The 12,927-nt window shown below is 47.8% G+C and overlaps 1 protein-coding gene across 3 annotated transcripts in view; it reads left to right on the top strand.

Moving 5' to 3' along the window:
* pisd (phosphatidylserine decarboxylase) overlaps positions 1-12,927 on the top strand; it is a 98,805-nt gene that overhangs the window by 65,837 nt on the left and 20,041 nt on the right. Inside the window, exons 2-3 of one of the 3 annotated variants that reach the window (XM_068005507.1) lie at positions 3,675-3,883; positions 9,673-9,838. The exons of 1 other annotated variant lie outside the window; for it this stretch is intronic. In XM_068005507.1, coding sequence (XP_067861608.1) covers positions 3,834-3,883; positions 9,673-9,838 — 216 coding nt within the window. In that variant the 5' untranslated portion in view covers positions 3,675-3,833. Of the gene's footprint in view, positions 1-3,674; positions 4,066-9,672; positions 9,839-12,927 lie in introns of those variants that run through there. One more of the 3 variants, XM_068005505.1, reaches the window with a different exon arrangement.

The raw sequence follows: 12,927 nt of genomic DNA, 5'->3' as shown, positions 1-12,927 counted from the left end.
CCAGGGCACTAGAATTTGTGCCCTGACTGCTGTCTGTTTAACCCTTCAGACAATGCTCTTATAGACTAATCTTCGCTATTTTTTAAAAAAGTTGTTTAAAGAATATAAATTTGTTTCTGTCGCCACAGTATCTTTAGTGAGTAAATACACCATCTCGTAAGCTATTTAACAATTCGTTCCAGGTTTCATCCCTGGGCTATTCTAAGTTAGCTACTCATAGGGATGGTAGTGAGTTATTACCTTAACTTTGATACCCTTCGGCTAGGGAAGGGAAAGTAAGCCAGGGTTCCTGTGCCTGGAAGTGTCAGAGGTCATGGGTTTGAGCCCATAATCTAGGCTGGTACTTGAGTGCAATATTGAGGGAGTGCTGCACTGTTGGAGTTGCTGTCTTTTGGATGAGATCATAAACCGAGGCCCCATCTGCCCCCTCAGGTGGACATGAACGATCACATGGCATTATTCGAAGAAGAGCAGGGGAGTTCTCCCAGTGTCCTGGCCAAAATTCATCCCTTGATCAATGTCACTATAACATATTATCTTCTTGCTGTTTGTGGGACCTTGCTATGTTTTTAAAAAATTTGTTCATGGTATGTGTGCGTCGTTGGTGAGGCCAGCATTTATTGCCCATCCCCAATTGCCCTTGAGAAGGTGGTGGTGAGCCGCCATCTTGAACTGCTGCAGTCTGTGTGGTGAAGGTTCTCCCACAATGCTGTTAGGAAGGGAGTTCCAGGATTTTGACCCAGCGATGATGAAGGAACGGCAATATATTTCCAAGTCGGGATGGTGTGTGACCTGGAGGCGAACATGCAGGTGGTGTTGTTCCCATGTGCCTGCTGCTCTTGTCCTTCTAGGTGGTAGAGGTCACGGGTTTGGGAGGTGCTGTCGAAGAAGCCTTGGTGAGTTGCTGCAGTGCATCCTGTGGATGGTACACACTGCAGCCACAGTGCGCCGGTGGTGAAGGGAGTGAATGTTTAGGGTGGTGGATGGGGTGCCAATCAAGCGGGCTGCTTTGTCCTGGATGGTGTCGAGCTCCTTGAGTGTTGTTGGAGCTGCACTCATCGAGGCAAGTGGAGAGTATTCCATCACACTCCTGACTTGTGCCTTGTAGATGGTGGAAAGGTTTTGGGGGAGTCAGGAGGTGAGTTACTCGCCACAGAATACCCAGCCTCTGACCTGCTCTTGTAGCCACAGTATTTATATGGCTGGTCCACTTAAGTTTCTGGTCAATGGTGACCCCCAGGATGTTGATGGTGGGGGATTCGGCGATTGTAATGCCGTTGACTGTCAAGGGGAGGTGATTAGACTCTCTCTTGTTGGAGATGGTCATTGCCTGTTACTTGCCACTCATGAGCCCAAGCCTGGATGTTGTCCAGGTCTTGCTGCATGCGGGCTCGGACTGCTTCAATTTTTGAGGGGTTGCGAATGGAACTGAACACTGCAATCATCAGCGAACATCCCCATTTCTGACCTTATGTTGGAGGGAATGTCATTGATGAAGCAGCTGAAGATGGTTGGGCCTAGGACACTGCCCTGAGGAACTCCTGCAGCAATGTCCTGAGGCTGAGATGATTGGCCTCCAACAACCACTACCATCTTCCTTTGTGCTAGTTATGACTCCAGCCGCTGGAGAGTTTTCCCCCGATTCCCATTGACTTCAATTTTACTGGGGCTCCTTGGTGCCACACTCGGTCAAATGCTGCCTTGATGTCAAGGGCAGTCACTCTCACCTCACCTCTGGAATTCAGCTCTTTTGTCCATGTTTGGACCAAGGCTGTAATAAGGTCTGGAGCTGAATGGTCCTGGCGGAACCCAAACTGAGCATGGGTGAGCAGGTTATTGGTGAGTAAGTGCCGCTTGATAGCACTATTGACGACACCCTCCATCACTTTGCTGATGATTGAGAGTAGACCGATGGGGCGGTAATTGGCCGGATTGGATTTGTCCTGCTTTTTGTGGACAGGACATACCTGGGCAATTTTCCACATTGTTGGGTAGATGCCAGTGTTGTAGCTGTACTGGAACAGCTTGGCTAGAGGCGCAGCTAGTTCTGCAGCACAAGTCTTCAGCATTACAGCTGGGATGTTGTTGGGGCCCATAGCCTTTGCTGTATCCAGTGCACTCAGCCGTTTCTTGATATCACGTGGAGTGAATCGAATTGGCTGAAGACTGGCTTCTGTGATGGTGGGCATATGTGCAATTTGTCTGCCGTATTTCCCTACATAACACACTTGAAGTAAGAAAGTCTTGCTTTTATATCATGCCTTTCAGAATCTCAGGATGTCCCAAAGTGCTTTACAGCCAATTAAGTACTTTATTTAAAGTGTAGTCACTGTTGTAATGTTGGAAACATTAATTGTAATTAATTAAAAGTAATTTATCCTGAGGGTGTGAAAGGTTCTTTCTAAATGGAGTTGCTGGATTGCATGCCTGGGTGTCAGATGAAGAAAGATTGGGGTCTGGCTGTGATGCCTCTATAGCAGAATAACCTGCTGACGTTCACTGTCTAGGCTCACACATGAAGAATGGGCAAGATACCAGGGAGCAACAGGGGACTGTATGCCCCAGTATGAGTCAGTGCCTCAAGGAGAGGAGGGGAAAGAGAAGATGGATCTGAGTCTCTTTTCCCCCCCCCCCCCCCAACATCTGCATTAAATAACAGCAGCAAATACACTGAGTGGTGTGATACTGAACCACATGAACCAGGAAGGTTTCGTGCCTGGCCTCTGCCGAATCAGTCAGTCACTCTCGGCTGAGTGGCAGTGGGGTCATTGCAATTAGCCTTGGTGTCCTTGGGCAAGGGAGAGAGGGGCTGTCTCAGGCTCTGCTGCTGATCACTGTACAGCCCCACTAATATGTGTGGGGGGATATCTGGTGAAGCCAGGACTCTAATGCCCTCTATAGCTGAAGAACTGGCCAACACATACTTTCTTGGCTTAGATATGGTTATTAGCATGAGGTACAGAGTTCAGCAAACACCAGTGGAAGAATTATCATTTTCTTTTCTCTCCCATAATTTAGCCTCCCATAAAAGCTGACGTGAATTCATATAAAATTCAGCAATAAGTTTAAATGAAACTGATGGGGAATTAAAGAGACGCAGGATTTGTTAAAGGTACATTTGATGTGGAAGCACTGGAGACAGTGCAAAAAAGATTTATAAGGATGATACCAGAATGGAGAGGGTACACACACTGGAGTCTTTTCTCTAGAAAAGAAAAGGCTGAGGGGTGACCTGGTAAGAATCTTTAAGATTATGAAGGAGTTCGATAGGGTAGACGTAGAAAAGATGTTTCCACTTGCGGGGGAGACCAGAACTAGGGGCCATAAATATAAGAATCACTAATAAAACAAATAGGGAATTCAGGAGAAACTTCTTTACTCAGAGAGTGGTTAGAATGTGGAACTCGCTACTGCAAGGAGTAGTTGAGGCGAATAGCATAGATGCATTTAAGGGGAAGCTGGGTGAACACATGAGGGAGACAGGAATAGAGGGGATATGCTGATGGGGTTAGATGAAGAGGGGAGGGAGGAGGCTGGTGTGGAGCATAAACACCGGGATAGATAGACCAGTTGGGCCGAATGGCCCGTTTGTGCTGTAAAGTTCACTTCCAGCTGCTGTATTCATAGAAGAGCATTAGTGACCCGGCACTCTTTCTGTTTCTTCCTCCCTGGAGCCTCTCGTGTGTTTAGGTGGTGGACCTGAGCTGAATGCCCGCTTACATCCGGGCCGTTTGCTGGTAAAAGGCCGGTTGCTGGAGGCGGGAGCGCCCGGGGGTTGACGTCACTTCCGGCCCCGCCCTCGGTGGGGAATCCAGGCTCTAATCCCCTTGGTCATGTGTCAATCCAGCCAGCAGCAGCAGCCGGCGCTCAAGGGAGGGAAATGGTGAGATGTCGTAAATCTTTGCATAATACTACTACTACTACTACTACATGTTACAACCTGCACAGAGTTAAAATTCATGTCCGGAGATCCCGTTGCACCGATGCAAGCCAGGCAGAGCAGCAAGAAGCCGACGGCTCGGTGGTGTCTAATGGTGCTGGCCCTAGCAGGCGAGCACGCTTCAGGTACTGTGTAGAGGGTATCTCTTTATATATATATCTATCTCTCTATATATGTAATGGGACCTGCAGAACCTTAGGCCCGGGTCTGACCGAATGACAGTAATCGCCTTTTAAAGCTGCTGTGTAGCATCTTGCAGCCTGAATAGATTTTGGAGAGGGAAGGAGGAGAGGGTGCCAGCTGGGGCTGTCTGTTGAGGGGGAGGGGAGAGGGGGTGGGTATCAGCTGGGGCTGTCTGTTTTGGGGGGAGGAGTAGGAGGATACCAGCCGGGGCTGTCTGTTGGGGGTGGGTACCAGCCGGGGCTGTCTGTTTTGGGGGTGGGTACCAGCCGGGGCTGTCTGTTTTGGGGGTGGGTACCAGCCGGGGCTGTCTGTTTTGGGGGTGGGTACCAGCCGGGGCTGTCTGTTTTGGGGGTGGGTACCAGCCGGGGCTGTCTGTTTTGGGGGTGGGTACCAGCCGGGGCTGTCTGTTTTGGGGGTGGGTACCAGCCGGGGCTGTCTGTTTTGGGGGGAGGTACCAGCCGGGGCTGTCTGTTTTGGGGGGAGGTACCAGCCGGGGCTGTCTGGTTTGGGGGGAGGAGTAGAAGGATACCAGCCGGGGCTATCTGGGGTGGGAGAGGAGTAGAAGGATACCAGCTGGGGCTGTCTGGTGGGTGGGTACCAGCTGGGGCTGTCTTTTTTTTTGGTGGGGGGAGGAGGGTACCAGCAGGGACTGTTGGGTGGGGGAGGGTACCAGCAGGGGTTGCCTGTTGGGTGGGGGAGGGTACCAGCAGGGGTTGCCTGTTGGGTGGGGGAGGGTACCAGCAGGGGTTGCCTGTTGGGTGGGGGAGGGTACCAGCGGGGGTTGCCTGTTGGGTGGGGGAGGGTACCAGCAGGGGTTGCCTGTTGGGTGGGGGAGGGTACCAGCGGGGGTTGCCTGTTGGGGGGGAGGAGAGGAGGAGGGTATCAGCAGGGTTTGAATAGAACAAAAACAGAGACCTGATTCATTGCTTGTAAAGCCGCGAGTTTGATGCCGAGAGGGATGCAGAAGAGGGGGATTGGTGTTGAAATGCAGTGATGTTGCTTGCTGATGATTGGTCGGGTATGCTCTGCAGTGGAGAGGGAGGGAGGGAGATGGCCCGTGTTTGGGGAAGCGCGGCTAAGTCTGAGTGCACAGTAAGTGCGTAGGCAGCCGGGGACTGAATGAGCGTGCCGTGTTGAGAGATGGTGCGTTTCTGGTGAGTGGTAGATGTCTTTACACTTGACAGTTTAGGAAGGTGTCGCAGGAACGGCAGTAGTGATACAGGTGAAGGATGATCAGAAGGGAGTTTTTTTTTAAATGCTTCGTTTGAATGAATGATTTAAAGCAATAAAAGGAGAATAGTTAGTGTTTGTGACGAGAGTTGTAAACACTGAAGGATGGGGAGGGAGGGGGAAGGACCACCTCATCTGTGACGGGGATGCACAGGGTCTCCAGGAAGCAGTCAGTGTTGATCAGTTGAGCCTGTTAATTGGGGGAGCCGAGGGGACTTGTCACTGTGCGGGTTAAAACAAGGAGGATGCATAGATCGATCTGAGTCTCCTGCTCCTGTCCTGACCGCATCGACGTTTAGTTTGGAGAGCGGTCTTGGATCCCCCTCCATTAAGGTGCAGTACCCTCCTGAAGTAGACCCGACCCTCCGGTGCGGCCGCTCTTGCTGCCCGCCCTCCTCCTTTGCAGGTTGTTTATGTATCAAAGCAGAATGTTCAGATGACATTAGGCACTTCTCACTCACTGTGCTCGCCCCGGAATGAAACTGCATGCTCAAAGTTCGCCCCACTTCCCAAACCTCTCGGCAGTTTGACCCTTTAGTCACTCGACTTGCAAAGGGTTTGTTTCAAAACGAAACCGATAACTGTTCTCGGTAACAGAGCAAAGTCTCTTCTGCCGAGAGTCACTCTTTAAAGATTTGTGTCTCCTGGACCATGCAGGACCTACTTCATTATAAAGCTGCAAAATTACCGGACTGGGTGTTGTGGGATATGCAGTGTCTTGAGTACATTATGTGATGGTGCCTAGTGTTTTGGGACAAAATTAATTGTAATTATTGATGCATCTGTTGCTCTGCATTGGGAAAGCCATTCTTGTCTGCAGTAGGGCTTGATATTAAACTGACACCGAAGAAGACACTAGATTTTTTATTACGTTATTGAACTTTAAAGTCAAACAGTTGTATGAGGTAAATTTAACCAGATTGAACTGGTCAGATTTGGGCCATTTCTTTCTCTCTGATTCTCTTTGCCTCTCTCGCTCGCTCTCTCCTTCTGTCTCTCTGGGATATTGTAGTTGTACAAAGTTTGTTTTTTTGCCCTTCAGGCCCCTTGCCCCCACCGAAGCCTGATAAATGGTGCAGTGTTTTTGATTTACTATTGAGGGCTTTCTTCCCCCCCCCCCCCCCCCCCCCGCCCCCCGCCCAGGGAATAGCACCCCAGCTTTCTTCTCCTTGTTGCCTTTCCAGCTGCCTCTGGGTAGGCAGACCTCCATAAATACACTCTGGGCCAGGAGCTGTGGTGGCTCAGTGACACCACTCATCCATTCTGTGCCCTTCCTGCCATTGGGGAGAAACCTTTGTTGCTTGTCCAGTACAGCTGGCATCTGAAAGCACACCGTTGCCCATTAGTGTCATATTAAGTGATCGTTGTGAACTGCGTGCCGTAAAATCACAAAGCTGGCTGTGGGAGATCCTGTTTTTTAAAAAATGTCTGCTGTTACTGAGATTTTATTTAGCTTTTTCTTCTTTTTTGTCTCTCCTCTCCCTCCCCCCCCCCCCCCCCCAAAAAAAAAAAGCAGGCCACCTGTGCTCCTGGGCTTTTGACTGGACTACTGTGTAACCAGTCCCTCACTACATGGGCAAGCTGGTACAGGTTGGCATGCCCTCTTTATTCTGCCCCTGGCTAAACAACTTGCCTTAACACTGGCAGGGATTGAGCACCTGCAGTGTGGGATGGGGACGTGAAGTACAGTGATTATTCCTCTTCCAATCACCAATGTGTTGCACAGCTCAGTTGTCCTCTCACCGCCGGTTTGTTCCAGCTTTTCTTCAGAATTAATCGCCCGGTTATAATTCATCTATAGGCACAATGTGTTATTTGTTATAGCCTAATGAGGACTTACTTGACTTAACACATTCTATTTCACCACTGAATACTGTAAAGTCTCTGTTGTTCATCCAATGTCCACATACCACAGCAACCCACGAGCTCTGCTTCTCATATCCAAGGCAGTGGTGGCCTAGGGGTTATTGCCCCTCTCCCCTTTATAATTGGCCTCGGCCTTTTTAGGCAAGGGAGAGGAAAGGTGCATCAGGGTTCCCGCTCCTGATCGCTATCCAATAACTTCTACTGAAAGGTGTGTGCATGTGGATGCCGGGCAAGGACAGGTTTGAGCTGGGTTGTGATGCCTCCCACAGTTAAATAGCCTGCCAACTCACTGTCTAGACTGAAGAACATCCACTTGGGCCAGGTACTGAAGTAGTGCTGGAGTCTGGGGAACCGCACCTCAGCACAGGACAGTTCCTTCAGGGGAGGAGAAGCTGTGTTTAGACATTTTGATGCTGCTTCCATTAATTGTAGGTCATCTTACTGTTTCTGTTTTGCTAAATAGACTCGACCTCTGTCTTATTTACTGCCATTCCAAGATGTACTAGGAACAGCCACAGATAGTTGGTCTCGGCTGTTCATTGGCCGTGACTGAGAAGCAGCTCCTGGTCTGTCCGAGGCAGGGCCACACACCACGGCATGAAATCAAAAGAGGCGATGCGGTTAATTCTGTGGGGCTACCTTCCTGTATTCATTCATTCATTCATTCTCTCTCTTTCTTTTCCCCCCCCCCCTCTCCCCCCGGACAGTTTCAGGCGCTGGCAGCCCTCCACAACCTCCCCCAATTAGCCATTCGTCCCCCACAAGCCTAGCCCAAGGGTGCCGAAGCTGATAACAGTGACTCACTGCTGTGCCAGCTGAGTTCCAGAAACTGGTTGTAATAAATCCTTGGCGCTAATTTGGTTTAAACGGGTTTTTGTTCCAAAACGTTTTTTTTTAAATTGGGTGAAGACTGATCCCGACAACTAAAAACCAGCCTCGGCAGTGGGGAAATTGTAGGATGATACATCGCAGGAGGAGGCCATTCAGTCCATCATGCCTGTGCCAGCTCTGTGAAGCAGCTACCCACTCAGTCCCATACCCTTTTATACTTTTTCAAATATTTTGTCCACTTCCCTTTTAAAAGCTATTACTATAGATTCTGGTTTTGCCACTGTTGCTGGTAGGGACACTCCAAATCCTAAAATATTAATTTATCTTAACCTCCCCCTTCATTCCTTTGGCGATCCTTATCTTTATGCCCTCTAGCTAATGACTTGCCAACCAGAGGAAATCATTTTTTTTTCTGATTTACTTTATCAAAACCCCTCACTTTTGAGCACTTCAATGAGATCGCTCCTTAACATTCTGTATTCTAATGAAAAGAAACCCAGTTATCCTGGTGCGTCCTCCGAACTAAAGCTTCTCTTCACCTGGGATCATTGGAGCACAATCTCCTCTGCCTCACCTTTACATCCTTCCTTCTAGTAAGGTGCCCAAAGCTGGACCCAGTCTAACAGTGGCCTTGCCAATGTAGAATGGAGCCTCTGCTCCAGGCCGCATGCTGACCTGATTGCAGAGGATTGAGGATTGCAGCATGCAGTTGGCATTTTGTCCATTTACAAGGCCGTTCGTTGTCTTAACAGGGCAGATAGTTCCAATTTCTGAATGGCCCAAGTCAGTTTACACACAAAATCTGCTCAAATCTGGTCCTGTTTGTGGAGGAGGGGGTCTGTGTTTGCTTTGCACTTCTCCCCAATGTCCTGACAATCTGTTCAGCAGGAGAGACACTTTTTAAGAAAAAAAAAATTATTCCGTCTAATTATCCAGTACTGCCTTTTTAGGAGCACAGAGGCAGTATTGTGGGATGGTATCTGTGTAAAATCCCTGGAATCTCACCCCGGACTTTACTTGCTGTTGTTGAATAAATGCTTTGAGAACACAGTTCACAAAATTGGCAACAAGCAGTGTGAGCAAGGTCACACAGCACTGGGTGTAGGGAAAGGAACTGATTATACAAAGTCGTCTGAACTGTTCAGGTGGCAATGCTACAGGAATGTAGGAAGCTATCATTGAAATGGGTTTTAAGCAGCAAAAAAAATAAAATTTCATCCTACAGTCTTAACTAATGCTATTCTGCATAGATTTTTTTTCCACCCTTGGGTTTTTGAGGACTGTGTTTATGGACATGGTTGAGCTGGCTGTGATATGTTCAGTCCTCACTCTTAAAAAGGTTAGAAATACAGTTGTCATTTTTCACCTCTGCTCCATCACCTTCCATATCCTGGGTTACATAAACGTGGGTTTCTTTTAAGTGAAAAAATAAACTGATGTGGACAAGTGGTAAAGAGGAGCTTGAAAAACAAAGTAATGGTGTGTCTCTCACCATTCAGGCAAGCTAGCATCACGCTCTGTAGCAGAATGGCTTTATCATTGAGGAGATGTTTGGGGGTGGCGGGGCTGTGTTTGGGGATATTTCATTGACTGACCAGCTGTGTGTATGTATAATTCCACAGGTTACATTTCCCCCAACTGGCCTTGCGGCGCAGGTTAGGCCAGCTGAGCTGTATGTCCAGGCCTGCACTCAAGCTCCGTACCTGGCCTCTGTCTTTTCTCTATTTCTTTCTGCCATTTAGTGTCCTTAAGCCTCTTACTAAAGTAGGATGGCGGCCAACAAGCAGGGTAAGTGTGTGGTGTTTCTGGGTTTGGGGGTGTGGGGAGAGGGTGAATCCCAGCAACCAAAGTTTGCCTGGTGTTTGACTACAATGTATGCTGTTTCAACCATTGCTTGTGATGGTTCTGTTTGTTATGTGCCCCAATGTTGGTAATTAGATCGCGGTATGTTAAAATCTGCTTGTGTAAAGTGAGAAATTATTGTTCCTCCAACTCTGACCTCTTGTCCATCCCCCACTCCCATTGCCCCACCATTGGCGGCCGTGCCTTCAGCTATCTAGACCCCAAGCTCTGGAATTCCCTCCCTAAACCTCTCCGTCTCTCTTTCCTCCTTTAAGATGCTCCTTAAAACCTACCTCTTTGACCAAGCTTTTGGTCACCTGTCTGAATATCTCCTTTTGTGGCTCGGTGTCAATATTTGTCTGATTACGCTCCTGTAAAGCACCGTGGGATGTTTTATTACGTTAAAGGTGCTATATAAATGCAAGTTGTTTATGACTGACGTCACTCACTTGCATTCACTTCTCTCTGTCGGCTTGCTTTCCTTGAAAGGATCTGTCACCAAATTGCAGCTGTGGTATTTTATTAATTAAAAATGTGCACTCTGGGATTTAAACCTTGTTTGATATTCAGCAGGTGCATTGGCGGAGTGGCTATTAAACAGTGGTGAAATCACCTCTCTTTCAGTGGGAGGTTCAGCATTGCCATCGTTCAGTTTGTTTCTGCTCGTACATAGCTTTGGGCACACGCAATAAAAGCCAAAACAAAAAAAGTGAATCCATTGGTCGGGAGCTGCGGCTGGATTTAAAATATGATCGGACCATTTTCTCTTTATAAAGAAATGAGAGGCGCAGCCTGGAGTGTTGCATTGTGCAGACATCACGATGCTAACCGTGTGCCAACGCCACATTCTTAGCTCAGCTCAGGCGCACAGTTACCACTGTCAGCACTAACAGCATAAGCTTACTAAAATGTTAAACAAATCATTGGTTTCCATCCAGTTCTGTTGCTGGGGAAACATGGTCTGATTCAAAACCGGATGGTTTGTTCTTCTGGAAGATCTGAATTTGAGCTTGTTTTCCCAATGGACAGGTGGACTTTGGTACTTTGTGTTGAAAGGGGTCATTAGAAATCTAGTTTTTAAAACTGTCCCTAATGCTCAGCTGGTGAAAGGTCAGCGGCTGAGAATTCAAGGCAGATAGACCAATTGATTCATGTGCCACACGCTGGGCACCAGCCATTATTTCAGCCGCCTAGGCTCTAAGCTCTGCAATTTCCTCCCTTAAACCTCTCTGCCTCTCTCCACCTTTAAGACCCTCCTTAATACCTACCTCATTTACCAACTTTTAGTCACCCCTCCGAATATCTCCTTTGGCTCGGTGTCAATTTTCATCTGGTAATGCTCCTGTGAAGGACCTTGGGATATTTTCCATGTTAAAGGCGCTATATAAACAGCAATTATTGTTAAGGTTTTAAAACTCAACATTGAAAAATCTCCCCAGCAAGTTGCTTCTTTTGATGGAAGTTCAATAAGCAAAGTACTGTACAGGTTTTTTCTTCCCCCGAGGGATTAGTAACACCGCCTCCTTTTGGTAAAAAGAAGCCCCTTCTCAATATCACTGAATCTGTATTGCTAAAGAAAACAGCACTCAAATCCAGTTGGGATTAGTGTGGAGAGGGCAGCGTTGCATTGAGTACAACTTATATAGCCTCCATGTCAAACAGGAATTGTATACTGTGGGAGGAGGGAATCAGTTGAGAAAAGCCCTTTTTAGAAATTCATGCCGTTTGTTATGCTGCCATTTTGGTCAGGTGCTTGTTCTCCACTTTGGATGTCGGGCCTCATTTTTGGCACTTTCACCTGTCAAGAGCAGGCATGTGTCTTGTCTGTACACACAGACCAAAGGGCTGTGTATTTTCTGCTCTGTGTGAACCACGGTTTCTAAGTCCTATAAAAGTTTTTCAGAAGTTGATAAATGTGTAGATTTTAATGAAATGTTTCAAAAAGACATGGTCACCACCGTTTGTTACTCTCTCTTTCCATATCACCCATTGGCACTCTCCTCCAGCCATTTTATTCAAAACCTTCAACCTGTGCCACCATTCAGTTCCAAGGTCTGCATTGAATATTTTCTTGTTTTTGTCTGATGCATGCTCAGACAATGGTGACTGCCCTGTTTACTGCAGGTTGTGCCGTTAACGAGCTTAATTCCACCAGGAGAGGCTGAGTTCCAAGCCCCCAACTTCAGGTGTAAAGAGAGACCTGGTTTAGGTGGGTGGCCTGCTCATAAGTGTTCCAGCAAAGATCTGCTGGCTGGGCGGTGTGCTGCACTAACTTGTCTGGTGGGAAGAAGGCCTGGGACTTGTAATCTCTTGCACCACCAGGCACAAATCTGCTCAGCCAAAGGTCCTGCAGCACCACCCAGAACGGATGGTGACTGAAGTGTTGACGTCTTTAATTAAGAACGTGTTGCACTCGGCACCAATCAAAATCCCGATCTCAATCGATTCTGACGCAGATTGCGGGTGATCTGATAGAAAGGGTGAGTGTGAAGTGATACATTTCGGTAGGAAGAATGAGAAGAGGCAATATAAACTAAAGGGTACAATTCTAAAAGGGGCGCAAGAACAGAGAGATCTAGGGGGTTTTTGTGCACAAATCGTTGAAGGTGGCTGGACAGATTGAGAAAGCGGTTAAGAAAGCATACGGGATCCTGGGCTTTATAAATAGAGGCATAGAGTACAAAAGCAAGGATGCTATGATGAACCTTTATAAAACACTGGTTTGGCCACAACTGGAGTATTATGTCCAATTCTGGGCACCACACTCTGGAAAAGATGTGAAGGCCTTGGAGAAGGTGCAGAAGAGATTTACTAGAAGGATTCCAGGGAATGAGGGACTTTACATGGATAGACTGGAGAAGCTGGGATTGTTCTCCTTAGAGCAGAGAAGGTTGAGAGGAGATTTGATGGAGGTGTTCAAAATCATGAAGGGTCTAGACAGAGTAGATAGAGAGAAACTGTTCCCAATAGCAGAATGGTCAAGAACCAGAGGACATAGATTTAAGGTGATTGCAAAAGAACCAAATGCGACATGA

The sequence above is a fragment of the Heptranchias perlo genome, chromosome 25, assembly GCF_035084215.1.
Source record: "Heptranchias perlo isolate sHepPer1 chromosome 25, sHepPer1.hap1, whole genome shotgun sequence".
NCBI classification, from domain to species: Eukaryota; Metazoa; Chordata; class Chondrichthyes; order Hexanchiformes; family Hexanchidae; genus Heptranchias; species Heptranchias perlo.
This window is presented reverse-complemented; position numbering and strand designations above follow the sequence as displayed.